The sequence below is a fragment of the Penicillium griseofulvum genome (genome assembly GCF_001561935.1).
Source record: "Penicillium griseofulvum strain PG3 chromosome Unknown contig_86, whole genome shotgun sequence".
Classification (NCBI taxonomy): Eukaryota; Fungi; Ascomycota; class Eurotiomycetes; order Eurotiales; family Aspergillaceae; genus Penicillium; species Penicillium griseofulvum.
In genome coordinates this window covers 1,069,594-1,084,022 of record NW_024467473.1, presented here as the reverse complement: position 1 = coordinate 1,084,022, position 14,429 = coordinate 1,069,594, and the positions used below count along the sequence as shown (strand labels likewise).

The 14,429-nt window shown below is 47.5% G+C and overlaps 4 protein-coding genes across 4 annotated transcripts; 2 read left to right on the top strand and 2 right to left on the bottom strand.

Annotated features, from left to right (window-relative positions):
* Nucleotides 1-546: 546 nt before the first annotated feature.
* Nucleotides 547-4,345, bottom strand: PGRI_037490 (uncharacterized protein; the record flags this gene model as incomplete). The annotated part of the gene is made up of 6 exons (XM_040791462.1): nt 547-2,715; nt 3,125-3,662; nt 3,718-4,130; nt 4,186-4,209; nt 4,265-4,281; nt 4,333-4,345. The coding sequence occupies 6 exons, from the start codon at nt 4,343-4,345 to the stop codon at nt 547-549; spliced, it is 3,174 nt and encodes a 1,057-aa protein (XP_040645539.1).
* Nucleotides 4,346-4,708: 363 nt separating this feature from the next.
* Nucleotides 4,709-5,119, top strand: PGRI_037480 (uncharacterized protein; the record flags this gene model as incomplete). The annotated part of the gene is made up of 1 exon (XM_040791461.1): nt 4,709-5,119. One exon carries the CDS (start codon nt 4,709-4,711, stop codon nt 5,117-5,119), a length of 411 nt encoding a protein of 136 aa, XP_040645538.1.
* A 691-nt stretch (nt 5,120-5,810) lies between these two features.
* Nucleotides 5,811-7,783, bottom strand: PGRI_037470 (uncharacterized protein; the record flags this gene model as incomplete). The annotated part of the gene is made up of 2 exons (XM_040791460.1): nt 5,811-5,849; nt 5,906-7,783. The coding sequence occupies 2 exons, from the start codon at nt 7,781-7,783 to the stop codon at nt 5,811-5,813; spliced, it is 1,917 nt and encodes a 638-aa protein (XP_040645537.1).
* Nucleotides 7,784-12,518: 4,735 nt separating this feature from the next.
* PGRI_037460 (uncharacterized protein) lies at nt 12,519-13,586 on the top strand (the record flags this gene model as incomplete). Its single annotated transcript, XM_040791459.1, has 1 exon — nt 12,519-13,586. One exon carries the CDS (start codon nt 12,519-12,521, stop codon nt 13,584-13,586), a length of 1,068 nt encoding a protein of 355 aa, XP_040645536.1.
* Between the last annotated feature and the right edge of the window lie 843 nt (nt 13,587-14,429).

Genomic DNA, 14,429 nt, shown 5'->3' with positions numbered 1-14,429 from the left:
GGATCGGAGGGAACAACAGAGTGAAATGAATCGAAATAGGTATATATATTTTATTGTCGGTAATCAATCAAGGCAGCGATCAGTCTTAAACACACTTGAAAGTATTGCGCGTAGAGTTGGGATGAGAGGTGTTGCACGTCACGGGCCTTGATCGGCTGTGTGGGGCCCAAGGTCACGCCTCCAACAATGTAGGTATACAATAATTGTATACATATTTTTATCCGTGTGAATAGATATAATTCAAAAATCATCGCGGTCTGTGACTTCAAATTTGAGGTAGAATGCAAAGACGCACAGGGCTCGACTCTGAACGCTCAAAGTGTTGGCCTGCTTAATCTATAGGACCTGTAAATCATGATTTCTAGTAATTCTGTCTATTTGGAAAGGTTTTCGACTACCTAGATTAAAACTGAAAACATAAGTGTCTAAACAGGTAAATATTTTACATATAATGTACAGTAAATACAGCCCAAGACGCCGCCATCCCATATGATGATGGCCGTTGATGCACGCTGTACAAATTCAAACAAAAAGTGACCCATGCTGTTAATCCACATATCTATTGCCGTGGATTTTGAATGCCATGTCACACGCCGCGTTGTAGAACGAATGGAACTCATGGTCAAGCTGTTCCGATTGGTCATCTTCTGCAGCCGAATTAATTTGAGGAATCTCCATACCCAGAGAGACCTCATTTGTCCGAGTAGCAAGGAGAGAGCCACTCTCATAATACCGGTAGTCAAGTGGCCGCCCATCAAAGTCGAACTTTTGGACAACAGCACCTCGAATGTCGGTGAGTGGAGGGAACATGTATTCGACAGAGACGCTGTTCTCTGCCGTTGGTTCATCCAATGTTTTGGATTTTTGTGAGGTCGACTGCTGAACCAAATCACAGGGAAGGGCGATGTTGCAAAATATAGGAAGTGGAACAGGGCCTTGCGAGGCTCCACTGCTGACTATTGAGCCCTCGAGGGAGGTTTTGAGGCTTTCCAACATTGCTTGAATCTGTGGCGAGGAAGAAGTTTCGGGCAAAAAGTCTTCAAAGGAGGTTTGCGGGAGTTCTGAGTGGGGAGATGGCTTATACAAGAGGTCTTGGGAAACAGTTCGTGTGAAACGTAGGTCCAGACCATTTTCCGGAAGTAGGTAGTCGACGCTATTTGTAGCGAGTATAGCCTTTACACTATGGATGTCCACACCATCCAAGTTTGAGTTCATAGCTACCTCAACTTCGAGTTCCGGCGGGGATCCTGCATTGGAGGTTGGAGACAACCGAAGCCGATATAGTGGTGCCTCGTTCTCTGGGCGGATAGGCATAAGTGAGTTGATGAAGCGCGACACCCGAGGTATGTCTTTTGTGAAAGCCCGTGGAAGAGACATTCTCCCCAACTGTGCCGGACTGATAGCTGTATCATCAAGAGAAGGCTTTTGCATAAAAAGACATTTCCCAGCCACGGCTGTCACAGATTCATGCAGACCAGTGACTGGACCGATTTTCGGAGTGGTAGCTCGCAGAAGCTTCAATAATTCATCTGAGAGTCGTGTTTGATGCTTATCGAAGAAAGGAGTTTCAAGATTTTCTGCCTCCGCATTTTGACTGGAAGACATAGCCCACCGGAACCATGACTTTTGCTTCTCAAACCACGAAGCATGAGCTTCTGGTTTGTAACTGTAAGCACTGGCGAGTTCTGAAGCTGGTAAATAGGTTGAAAATGGAGTTGATGGAGAGGTGGTGTTGGATAAGGCCAAGTTCAAGGTCCTCCGCGCATTATCAGCACCCAACTTATTCTCAGCAAGATAGAGAATCTTTTGTGGTGGTCTGTGTGCTTTGTGTTCCACAAATACCCCATGTGTGTTGCTGACCCATTCCAAAAAGTCTGGGCTAAAAACCTGACTGGTTCCATCTCCGTGGATATACGGGTTGATTCCAACATCATCCTCGCGGATTCTGCCAGTGGCATCAATGATAATCTCATGAACAGACTCACAATCATTTCGCTTGCCAGTAAGTGATACTAGACCCGCAGATTGCGTGACATCGATACCGCAGCTATGGAGGCTAGCTAGCTCGTGGAAAGAGAAATGCTCGGCATGGAGAAGCAAGGATATGGACTGAGCAGGAATGCGGAATTCCAACTGTCCATGCTCGCCTTCAGCTACTAGTTGCCAACAATCCCGAACGATCGTCTCTGCAGCCCGGGATTTTCCCCTGAAGCCCTTGGTCTTTCCCAATGATTTGTCCTGCGATTTGGAGTTGTTTGACCCCCACGTCCAACCTTTGTCTTCTACCACAGAATTGCGGCTGTACTCCAAAATGTACTCCGACAATTGCTTATATGTGAAAGAGGAAGCCAGTTTTGACCACAGCGCTTTCAGATCGGTAGCAGGCAAGGTCTGTCCCAGTTGATATGATCCACGGACCTCATCAATTCTTTGCTGGACCGACTTATCGCTAGGGGCTGAGCTCTCCTCATCAAGTTCATCCAATATCGAGCTGATTGTGCCACCAGATTTATTTTCGGGGGTTCTGTTGCGATTGCGATTTAACGTTCGGCGGCGACGTGAAGGTACAACAACGATTTGTCCAGGCTTTCCAAGCGTGTCTACATCCAATGTGATTTTGCCTGCTTCACGTTTTCCGTTATCCTTCAGTTCGCGGTTTCGTTCGGAATTGGGTCCATCGAAAGCTTCCCGTTCATGATCGCGGCTCCAGTTACTCTGGTATCGGGGAAGCACGTTGTGTGGGTATGACAATATTGGTCTCCGGTATAAAAGCGACTGGAAGCTCAGAAGCCCCAGCTTGTTCCCCGCGGGGCGTCGAAGCATGACAGAAAAGCAGGTCTATTGCAAACGTGGAGAAGGCAAATTATCTTGCGATCGCTTTTCTCCGGCGATAATCGCGGCGCTAGGCTACGATAAGAAATTAAGTTTTGCCTCAGGCATCGATTCTACAGCCTCAATCTTCACTATATAAAACAAGGCTCTCCCGAGAATATCTCACTCAATTTTATATGAACATATTCAAGCAGGGAAATTCAAGCAATATACTATGTAATTTAAAGCGCAGAAAGGTGTATTAAATTCATTCTTTTGGTGCAACTTCCCAGCTACGCAAGTCCTCTCTTACATCGAACTCGGAAAGTTCATTATTCGTATCTGGCACCTTCCATGCCCGATCCTTGACCCCTTCATACAACTGTTGCTGGATACTTCCACTCTTCTTCTGATGTCCCAGTCCAGCAAGGGAGTCCGGGGCCTTACTGCTACTGTGCGAGCGATTGCTGGAAGAACTCTTGCGGCGCCGTTCGAAACTGGGTGACAGCTTTTTCCCGGAACGGCTTTGTCGTTGGACTGTCTCTTGGCCCAATAGGGAATCTCGGTGATCGCCCGCTGAGATGCCAGCATTGGCATTGTGTTCATCGTTGTTCCAGCAAGCGCTTCCAGCAAACAACTCTTCAATCAACTTATCAGCAGGCAAATCGCAGGCTCTAGAAGACCACGACGCTGCTAAAGTGCGCCGATACATGTCTTGCATATCTGCAATCTCACGGCTCTTGGTGTCAATAGATGGAAGGTGGCCAAATTCATCGGCATTGACGGGCTGTTCGCTAGATTGAACAACTCCTGCAATTCCTCCGAAGACGGTAGCAGATTTCAATTGTGGTCTTTTATAATCAGCATTGAAATTGTGAGTCGAAATCAGCTCGGGGATCTGCTTACGTCGTGAAGTTGCGGTCTCCTTCTAGCTGGCGCATCGCGATCCCAATCTTGACAGTACTGTTCACTTTGCTTTCATGCATTAGGTACCGCCGAATTATCCCTTCGTCTTCGTCGGTTTTGTCCACGTATTCGGCGAGATTTAGTTTGATTTTGCCCAGCACGCACTTTTCGGATATGGGTGACGAGGTGTACTCTTGTAAGACCTCAAAATTGAGTTCACACTCCTGAAGCATTGATGTTCTATCAATTGTAAGTCTCACTTGAAGGGTTTTCTCATAACCCCAGTAAGCGCGGTGATCTGATAGTCTTGCTTTTTCTGTGTGGCCTTGGTGTTCAGCGGAGCTTGACGATGGCAATCGCCATCGCACAAAAGCGACGCTGTTGCCCAAGGGGACATTATTGATATCGATGATCTTTGTAAGGTCAGAAATTGTGACAGCATTTCCATAGTCTGCTTAAAATGCATACCCTTAGAACGAGCTCGAACCTGGGCTGTGGCAGATGTCAGTTACATATGTACTTCACTTGGCCTTATTGGATAACTTACTCGTCTATTCTTGGGGACTACCGCGAGTGTGTTAGCTTACAACAATTAACAAATATAGAGGAACATACCAAATGCCTGCATGTTGACGGTCACGTCACCGGCTCAAGCTTGTGGGAACTCAGATGTCACAGCACACCAACTGGTCCACTCAGGACCGGCCTCGAGGAAATATCTCAATCTAGGGCCGAGGATAAACTCAACTAGCATGAAAATAAATTGCCAAGCAGTGATCGAGTTATCAATTTGGCTAAAAGTCCTCCCCGCATGCGCCGACATCACGGGCGGTGAAGGGATGATATGGCAGAATCAACAACTGGCAGCTAGACTCTCGAGGTAACTTCTACAACAATACACCTCGCATCCTCTTCGAAAATCTCAGGTGGCTATCAATACTTGTTGCTCGTGAAATACCACGATTACCAACCTTGCCCGCGCTCCCCAAACATGGTGAAACCCGAGCCTACCCCTCCTGCTTCATCTCTCCCGGCCTCAGACGCGGCCGTTCCTTTGGATTCACCAACCCGCATCATCCCAATCCACCCTGATCTCGCCGAAATAAAAGTTCCAGATGGGCCACTACCGTCATACCGCTATCACCCAGTAACATGCCAACCAATGGAACCTCGAGATTACCAAACTGAGCTTAGGCAACTGGAAGAACAATACAAATCACGCGAGGCTGCGCTCCGTGCGCAAGAACAAATTGCCAAAGAAGTGAAGGAGAAGATTGAGACTGCTAAAAAGAAACGCGATGAGGTTCAAAAATCCATGGACAAGAAGGTCAAGGAACGCGACACTGAGATGAAGGTTGTATCCAAGTTTCAAGAGACGAAGGCATCGGACATTCCATCTTGAAGGTCAGGGCAACATTTTTCCAAACCATTCAGGCCACGAAAAGAAAACCAATGTTTGTTTTTTCTTTTTTTTTCTTCATGGTCTTAAAACCTCTCCTGGTGAACAGACTATTCTTCAGAGAAGAGACTCCATTCATTCCCAGCGGCGCTCGAGAGAACTCTTCATCTATGATTCAAGTGAAGGCAACCTCCCCGTCCCTCGCCATGGATTACATCTTTGCCAATATGTTTCCGAGAACGAACATGCCTTTGGGTTGCAAATGTGTGGAGACAGACACGTGCGCTAAAGATCCTTTGCGCCTCTGTCTACCCATGCGACAATTCGCTTGACCCACACTATACCAATGGGCTCTCTAATCCAACTGCGTCGCCTTGGAGCGAACATCACTTGCCTCTTTTGTGAACTCCATGGCTACATCAACAATGACAATAGCTCGCACGAATAACACCAAAACTCGTCAAAATCGCCAAGTTATTACCACATGTCAAATAATCCTCATATCTACAAAGCAACATATCCGGATTAAAACCTCAGAAAATTCAAATATTATGGATCAACATCAACATGTCTTGTTATTCAATTATATCGTACTAAAGAACTCATATATAACATTAATCATCATGAGTCACCATGAATGCTTCGTTGCGAAAGGAATTAGGGGAAAGAAAATATCATGAACATCATGGACATCTTACAACGACCCGAGCAGCTTCATGACAAGCGGAAGGATCTAAATCAGAGTCAGCAACAAATTCAACAGATTAGAAGGGGAAAATGGGAACATACATCTGCGGCATCCTCGATCAGAGTCTGGGTCTCGTTCACGAACTTGGGTGTGAGGAGATCGCCGGCATTTCCGAGAAGACCACCCACCTCAGCGAGGAGGTCGGGAGTGATGACAGGCGAGACATCAGTGATGAGAGTGCGGGTGTCGTTGATGAATGATGGGCTCAGCAAGCCAGTGGCGTTTCCAAGCAAGTAGGAGACGTTGGTAAGGAGCTTAGACGTGATAGCCGGTGCGACCAGATCGATCAGGCCCTGGGTCTCGTGGACGAACTTGGGCGTGAGCAGCTCGCTGGCGCTGGACAGCAGGCCACCGATCTCCTTGACTGAATCTGCGGTGAGGAGATCGTTGGCGTTGCCGAGTAGGCCATTGATCTCCTTGACGCCATCTTCCGTCAAGAGGTCGTTGGCGTTGGAGAGCAGGGGGCCGAGAGATGCGAGAATTTCTGGGGTCAGGTACTTCGTTACGCCGCCAATCAAGCCCTGGGTCTGGTTCACGAAGCTGGGCGTCAACAGGCTGCTGGCGCTACTGAGGAGGCCACCGATATCTTTGACGGAGTCGGCGGTCAGAAGGCTGTTGGCGTTGTTGAGAAGGCCGCCGATTTCCTTGGTTGTTTCAGGCGTCAGGAGAGCGTTGGCATTGACCAACAAGCCGCTAATCTCCTTAGTAGTTGAGGGGGTAAGGAGCTTGTTAGCGTTGCCAAGAACGCTATTGATCTCCTTGAACAGCTCAGGTGTGATATTAGGACCAACAGCGCTGATAAGGCTCTTGGCCTCTTTGACAAAGTCGGGAGTCAACAGGCCACCGGCGTTAGTGAGCAGGTTGTTGATTCCCTTCACAGACGCAGGAGTCAGAAGGCTGTTGGCGTTACCCAGGAGGCTACTGATCTCCTTAAACAGTTCGGGCGTCAGGACAGGGGACACGGCGTTGATGAGGTCCTTGATTTCCTTCACGAATTCGGCAGTCAGGAGATGATTTGCGTTGCCAAGAAGGCTATTGATCTCCTTGAACAGTTCAGGGGTGATCACGGGACCAACAGCATTGATCAAACTCTTGGTCTCCTTGACGAATTCGGCAGTCAAAAGGTCGCTGGCGTTGTCAAGCAGTCCGGTGACCTTTGTGATCAGGCTCTTGGTGAGCAGACCGGAAGCAGTATTAATCAGGTCCTTGGTATTCTGTGTGGTCTCGTCATCGAGGAGATAGCCGACATGGTGGAAGAAGGACTCGATATCCGCCAGTAGAGTAGGGGAGAACAGGCCCCCGATTCCATCCAGGAATCTCCCAAAATCGTTGCCGTACTTGTCTTCCCTACCGCCGCCTGTGAAGGAGTTCTGTGGTGTCTCTTCTGGAGACTTTGTGGAATGGGTCGTGGAAGCTGTGTCTTGAGCACTAGAGCCTGTTTTAGTGATTTGAGAGGCCTGAGATGTAGCAGTCTCTGAGGCAGATTTCTCTGTTGGCAGGATGTTGTTCAGGCCCGGGGTGTCCGACTTGGCCGAAGTCTCAGCGCTGGTAGAAGTCGTAGCACTCTGGTTGTCCTTCTGCACTGCGTTGTCTATGTCTGCAGCAGCGTTCTCCTTGTTCTCCTTGTTTTCCTTGTCGTTCTTGCTCGGTTCAGCAGTAGATACTGCCGCTGCAGCGTGAGTTGCAGTCTGGGTATTTTGCTGCGCAGCAGTGTTGACAATGTTCTCTGCTGCTTGCACAAAAGGAGTAGCCTCCGATGCACTCTCACTGTTTGCATGTGGTTGCGCAACGTCCTTTTTGTTGGCCTCTGCCTCTGTGGTCGCGCCAGCTCCCACGGCTGAGGATACCTGAGCGGCAGGACCGGCCAGTGCGGTACTAGAGAGCACCAGGGTCGAAATAAAGGCGGCGGAGAAACGCATCTTAGGCCGTTGCTCTATACAGAGGTAACTTGACAAAGGGGATTTCCGGCGGTTGACGTCTGAGCCCAGAACTCATCTTGTGGGGAGATCTCGCGTCTCCTTTATGTCCTTGGGAATCCTCCACTGCAGATCCTTGGATGGAGCAAGCCGAGGGCAGCCAACCCACATGTGAAGCTGTGTGGTCTTTTCTGACTACGATTTGACCCGATCTCGGCGGGGGACTACCCTTTTTCGCTCCGTGTTCATAGTTTGGAGCGGGCTGTCTATGACTTGGGGTCCATATGTCGTCAACGGATCCGTCGTCCGTCCGAAACTAGTAGCTTAGACTTGCGGGGGCGGCGAATAGCGATGCTGGAAATTACGACCTGCGGGATTAGCATCTCGCTTTGTTTGGGCCTTGGGCACTACGGTCGCTTTCCTGCTTGGTGATCGGCATGGGGTAGTTTTTTTTTAACCCAAATGATGATTCGAAAGCAGTCACCTCGCTTGACTTGAGGTGTCTGCCGATCAGAGACCCCAAGTGACCGCTGATCTGGGTCAATGACATGATTCTCATTGGATCAAGCCAGAAAGGAGAGCGTTGGTCCCTACGCTAAACGCATCTCAATGGGCAAATGTCGAGTCACACCCTTCGCTTAGAGGTGTTCTCCACTATCACAACTATATTCTCTTGTCCAACTTTGGCAAGAACATCCGGTCTATGGAGTTCAATTCCCACCTTTTTTTAGTAGGCTTTGACCTCGGGATAAAACTGTGGGGAGAACATGTACAGCGTATTTCTATTCTAAAAGAATTGGGCTTCTTTCTTTAATTACACCATAATCAATTTTGGACTGGACCCTGAAACGAACATATAGCTTAGTTACGCCATAAACCAGAGATCCATGCTCGGTGGCTTGATCCTTCACGCCATGCATTGAGGAAGAAGCATGTGAACTGTTAGGCTCCCGTTACCCGTTAAAAGGCGCTAGCGTGCAGATCGGCACGGCAGGTCCTTGGCCAGGGGCAATGGGAAAATTCATGTTCCTGGCGACTGCTCGCCCTGGTTTATATTGTAGAGTTTCAAATTATCGTGCAATCAATATAGAGTAGTGAGGCTATTCGGCAGTCTTGCATAAACTTGCATAACCCTATCTCTCACTACCCAGCTGCCATAAGACAAGTTCCCCACAAAGTACCTTTCACACCTACAGGGGTCCCCGGGGGGCCGTATTTTGTTCCTGGTCGATCCTCATACCGGGAATTGTTGGGACGAACTGATTGGACGAGATATAGGCATTCTCTGGGGAAACGGGTCTTACGGAGTACTATTGTCCCGCATGCAGTTCCTACCCTTTTTAGGTAACTTATACAACATATACCCCAGAGTAACCCCATTGTGTGGCGATTCTCTTCGTATTGCTTATCGGACGATCATTTCCTCACTCGTTATGCTTTTCCTTGTTTTTTTTAAAAAAGGACTTCTTCGTATGATGCGCCATTCCCCGGCCTAGAAAAGAAAGCCCCCGAACAGTCATTCAAGGCGGGATGCGCCGTTCCTGCATTAGTGTGCGGAGTATTGCTACATAGCCTATTCGTTCTCGTGAGAAAATAACTTGCCTACTCCGTACTCCGGACTGGAATAGACGGGGTGGGAGGTACATAGCGATTCTGGACTATGTCATTCTGTCCGGTTTTTGCTTGGCATGTATATACTTAACCCTTCATGCAAATGCGTAGCTATCAATTTCTTTTGCTCGGTAAAATCAGTTCGGGCCAACCTCTGATTCTACTGCCCCAACCTTCTAGATCTCAGTGTGCTCGAAGTATCTCTGACCTTATACGAAGCTTGTAGTGAATGATGATTCAATCCTACGTGGAGTCATTTGCTTAGACAATTGTACCAAGCCTTTTTATAAATGAAAATATCAATATACATATCTATATCTTCTCCAATTCTTTATTTTAGATATATATATATATATATATTGCATGGTTCGAAGGCGATATACCTCTAGCATGCCTCTCAATTGAAGAAGGTCCGAACATCGGACTACAGATCCTTCGCACTTTGTACCAAGATGAATTTTAGGAAGAAGACTCCTTACATAGTAATCTGCTGAGCAACAAACTGCGTTATGCGATGGCCCCTAGAAACCTCCATGTACTAGGCAATTCCATCGAATTCAGCTCCCAAAGAAGTAGATAAAATTTATTCTTGGAAAGCCAACGTATGGTTATATCTATCATTTTTTCAGAAGTGTGAATGGAATAATGACGATAGCAATGATTGGGGAAAGCTATAAAACTATAGCCATAGTACATTATGCATACTTTTAATTGACAGCTTTAGTCAGATTTGGTTAACAAAATGAAATGCAACGCAAGAATAATCGGCCGTATGATATATTTTCTGTGGTCTTTTCAGTGTGCTCTCTAGTAGCGCTCTCAGATATCATTCTGTCTAGATGTCTGCCAGTTTTGTATTTCCACGGCAAAAAAAGGGGCCTAGTTTGTGAAATGGACTTTACTATATACAACGTTCGATGTAGAGAGTTTAATATCTTCATGAAGCAAAGAATAACATGGTAATACTACTAAAAGATATGTATTTTATGGTTTCCCCCTAGTAACTATCTCAATACTATTCTCGATTACTTTCCGGCTCGATTCATTTGTAGGGCGCATTATTTCGAATGCTACTCCGTACTAGACAGCATAAAAAGTGTTCGGGGCTTTCCAACACGACCAAACTCCTTGCTCGGAGGTTGGGGTACAATTGAATAATCTGGATGCCTAGGAAAAACAAGGTAAAGCCTGTCGGGACTTTTCGCAAACTGAGCAATTATCTGTGAGTCACGATTCCAAGGTCAAGTGGTCTAATATATGTCTACCCAAGCCCCAGAGTGCGCTGTACCACTCATTCGTGAATGAGCCCCTTGATACGTTCTAAACATAATTCACGATGCATCCATTTAACGTACCTAAAGCACTGATTTATTCTGGGTGCATCTAGGAGGTTGTCCAACAAACGGTATATCGTGCAATATTAGGGCATGGTCTGGCTTCGTTTGTAATCGCACATCGGCACGTCTATGAGTCATAACCAATGCAGTCTTCAAAATATGTTAAATTTCAGTATACTGCTGTATTCATAGTGCTGTGATGTCACTATTCTAACTTGATGACATCCTGACAATCATGAAACCAGGCTTGATACTGACCCGACAGAGCTGAGTTTCAGCAGCCGCCCGGCTGTAGATGTGGTTAAGATCTGCCTGAGATTCCAGCTCCTAACTCTTGCCAACTCATACAGTCTCTCCAGCCGGTTTTCGGTAAAATCATGCAAAGTGAAAGTGAAGCAAGAAACTACGCTGGAGTGAATAGGGCTTTGCATAGCATGTGGGGCCGGAGATATCCGCCACACGTGGCGAGTAGTATGCACCGCCTCATATCTATTTTAGGAAACAGCAACCAAACTCGGTCGCATATTTTTCCATCCGTCGTTATGTGTACTCCCGTATGTGTATAGGTTCTATAGCAAAATATCAACAAAACATCCGACTCAAAGCGAACCACCCACACCAGACCATGTGACCGAACTCATATGCAGCAGGGATTCCATTTTAGGGAAGAGGCAGAGGTAGAGGCGCCTGTGGAGTACAGAGAGAGAGTAAGATGAGATCATCGAATACATGAATCATGTGGACAATAAAAGAATAAGAAACGGTATTTCAGTACACAAAGGCTAATGGCGCCCCAAAGTCTAGTATTGGAGGCTCAGCCCAATGGCGGATCATAACAGGGATCTCAGCTTTCTGTGCATCGGCCGGACTCGGTTGGTCTCAGCGAATCCCAGCTCTGAAGTGACTCAAGACGGGCTTTGCCCCACGCTTGGTCGACCCTCCATCAGCTGAGGTTTACAACTTTGTATTGTCTGAGCGGCACTCGATAGGTCCAAAAAAAATCAAAAATCCCCCTTGATCTCATTGTTGTTATTGTTGTAATTGATGCTAATGTGTTTTGTGTAATATTATCAACGTACTCCATACTTAAGCTTGGAATATAATTCTCCAAGTATGAATACTGAGTACTATTGAAATAGAAAGAGATCGAAACTAAATCTTGGCTTGCAGGCTGCAAAATTTAAATAGAATCTTCACCCCAAGAGATCCATAATGTGTAGATCTTAGCGAAATATATGCACATCGCCTAGCTGAGAATACTAGAAAATTATCGGAGGTTTGTCTATGGGGGGGGGGGGGGGGGGGGTGGGGGGGGGGGCTTAGACTGCAGTTTAGGGCATCATGCAGCCGTTCTGGGCCAAATGGACGTGCAACAAGAGATTGGAACTGTAGAACCTGTCAAATTTGATGAAACACTCTCGCGCTTTCTAACCGTTTCAATGTATCGCCACTAAATAGTCCACTGTGGATCGGGGAGTCCGAGATGGGTTGACTCCATTTACTTGCATACTAAAAATGTGTTCTTAATATCAAAAGAAAATTCTCCACTTGCCCCTCTTATATTATCTCTTACTCTTTTTTTTCTTCTACTTTCATGTCATCTTTCTTTTATACTATAATTTCTGTTCTTGCGCATTCGTCCACACTCTAATACTGGATTATACGACTTTTGTTAACCATTTTCAAATCCAAAAAAAACATTTGGTGTGGGCGAATGTCGCCTTTATGATTTACATTCTATTTACATTCTTTTTATTTTAACGCCGGACGTATCACCTCACAGTGTCATAATGCCAACAGTCTTACTCCCATCTTCCGCCGCTGCGTTTGCGCCGCGATCATCCCCGAATGTCGTGTTAAATAGCAAGGTTGAGCCTTGGTTGACGGCCACCCTAAAGCGAGTTAACCGGGTCAAGCGTCCTTTGAATAATGTCACCCAACACACACGGTGCCTGACAGAAACACTCTCATCGAAAAATGCCATCTGGACCTTGTGTTCCATGGTGTTCACCAAAGCCCCTCAGACCGAGTTAGAGAAGAACGAGAACATGCTCTGGGAATCCATACACAACCACCAAATGATCCACATGGAGGCCTATGTTGTACACGTCGACATGGTCTCCCGTAACGAGGTGGCCTTCAAGTTGACCCCGGAGACGATCGAATCCCTAGTTGATTTCCACAAAGAGGTCTACTCAGTGGATGCTGCCGCCAATACATACAACTGGTCAGGAAAGCATGGTGAGCTGAAGAGGTTACAGGAAGAGTTTGTCCAAGCCGCCAACAAGTTCGTTTACCGAGCCAACGCCCAGGCACTTGAAGGACTGGAGGAAGACGGCGCTGGGGAACTACTGAACGGTCGCAGCGAAGAAGCAAAGGCAGCCATCGGCAAGCTCTTTGTCCCACTGGTTGCCCCTTCGCCGCCAATGCCAGATGTCATGCGCCCAATGCCTCTCCTTCCCAGTTCGACAGGTCCGGAAAACTGGTGGCAGAACCAGGTGCCCCAGCCGCCACTCGAGTCGTGGAAAGTACTGTCGCCCAGCCCCAACCCGGCCACCACGGGTGATTCTAATCCGAATCTTTGGGCTAGTCTCAGTTTCAGTGACGCCCAACTTGCCTCCCCGACCCCGTCTTACAGTCAACCTTACACCCCTTCGCCGTTCCAGACCTACGACTGCCTGCCGACCACCTGCATGCCGACCACATCAGCCGCTCTCAGTCCACTCCCGCTGCCGAGCATGTTCCCAAGCGTGTTCCCGAGCATGCTTGTACAACCCTGCAGCACGGCTGTCAACATGGGTATGGGGGGCTTTGGTTGGGGCGACTTTGCTCCGATGCCATATGGCACGATCGCTTAGCTCTGCCCTGACTAGACTCGGTGATGTCGACCATTCCCAAGTCCAGGCTCCCCCAGTTCGTGCAATGTGGGGTTGAGAAACGTGGATCGTTTCTTAACTAGATGCGCGCGCAATTTTTCGGTTTCTTCACGACTCAACTATTCCCTCTCCTCTCTCGTCTATCTTCCGGGAACCCGATTCAAACGACAATTCGCATTCTTGATGGCGTTCTATTCGACTCTGTGCATCTGTGATACTCCCTCCTGCCTTTTGCATAACCTGAATTCCCTTTTTCTGTGCTTTTGATAATTTCCATGTTCGATTCCAGCGTCAGCGATGCTTTTTTTTCTTTGTTTTTCTTTGCATCAAGAAGCGGCGGGTCGGCTCTCTGTTATGTTTCATTTCTTTTGTCATTCCCGCATATATGTCATGAAGACTGGTCTGCCTCACGGCATGTGGAGGATATGAATTTGGACGTGGAATGTCCTTACGTTTTCGATTCTGTCGCTCGATGGAAAGGGAAGGAAGCAAGTTTGGGTTACTCGACTGAACTGGGTTCAGCGTGTGCTTTTGTTTTCTTGTCTTTCTTTCCGGGTCTGTCCTTCCGGTACTGGGTACTGGACTGGCTAGTTCTCTTGAAGAATTGGAGGATAGGTTTATGCGACTGCGTCGCCTTCCTTGCATCTGTGATACTTGGTTGGGGTACGCTTTTTAGTCATCTTTGGTTCGAGGTGAAGATTAACGACACGAGAGAAGATATTGCCCTAAACCCTCGTCAGACTCGATCAGATCCGCCTGTGGCAGATATCGAGCGCGAAGGGCGATGCACTGGATTCCCTCCTTCGGTCTGTGACCTGGGGATTT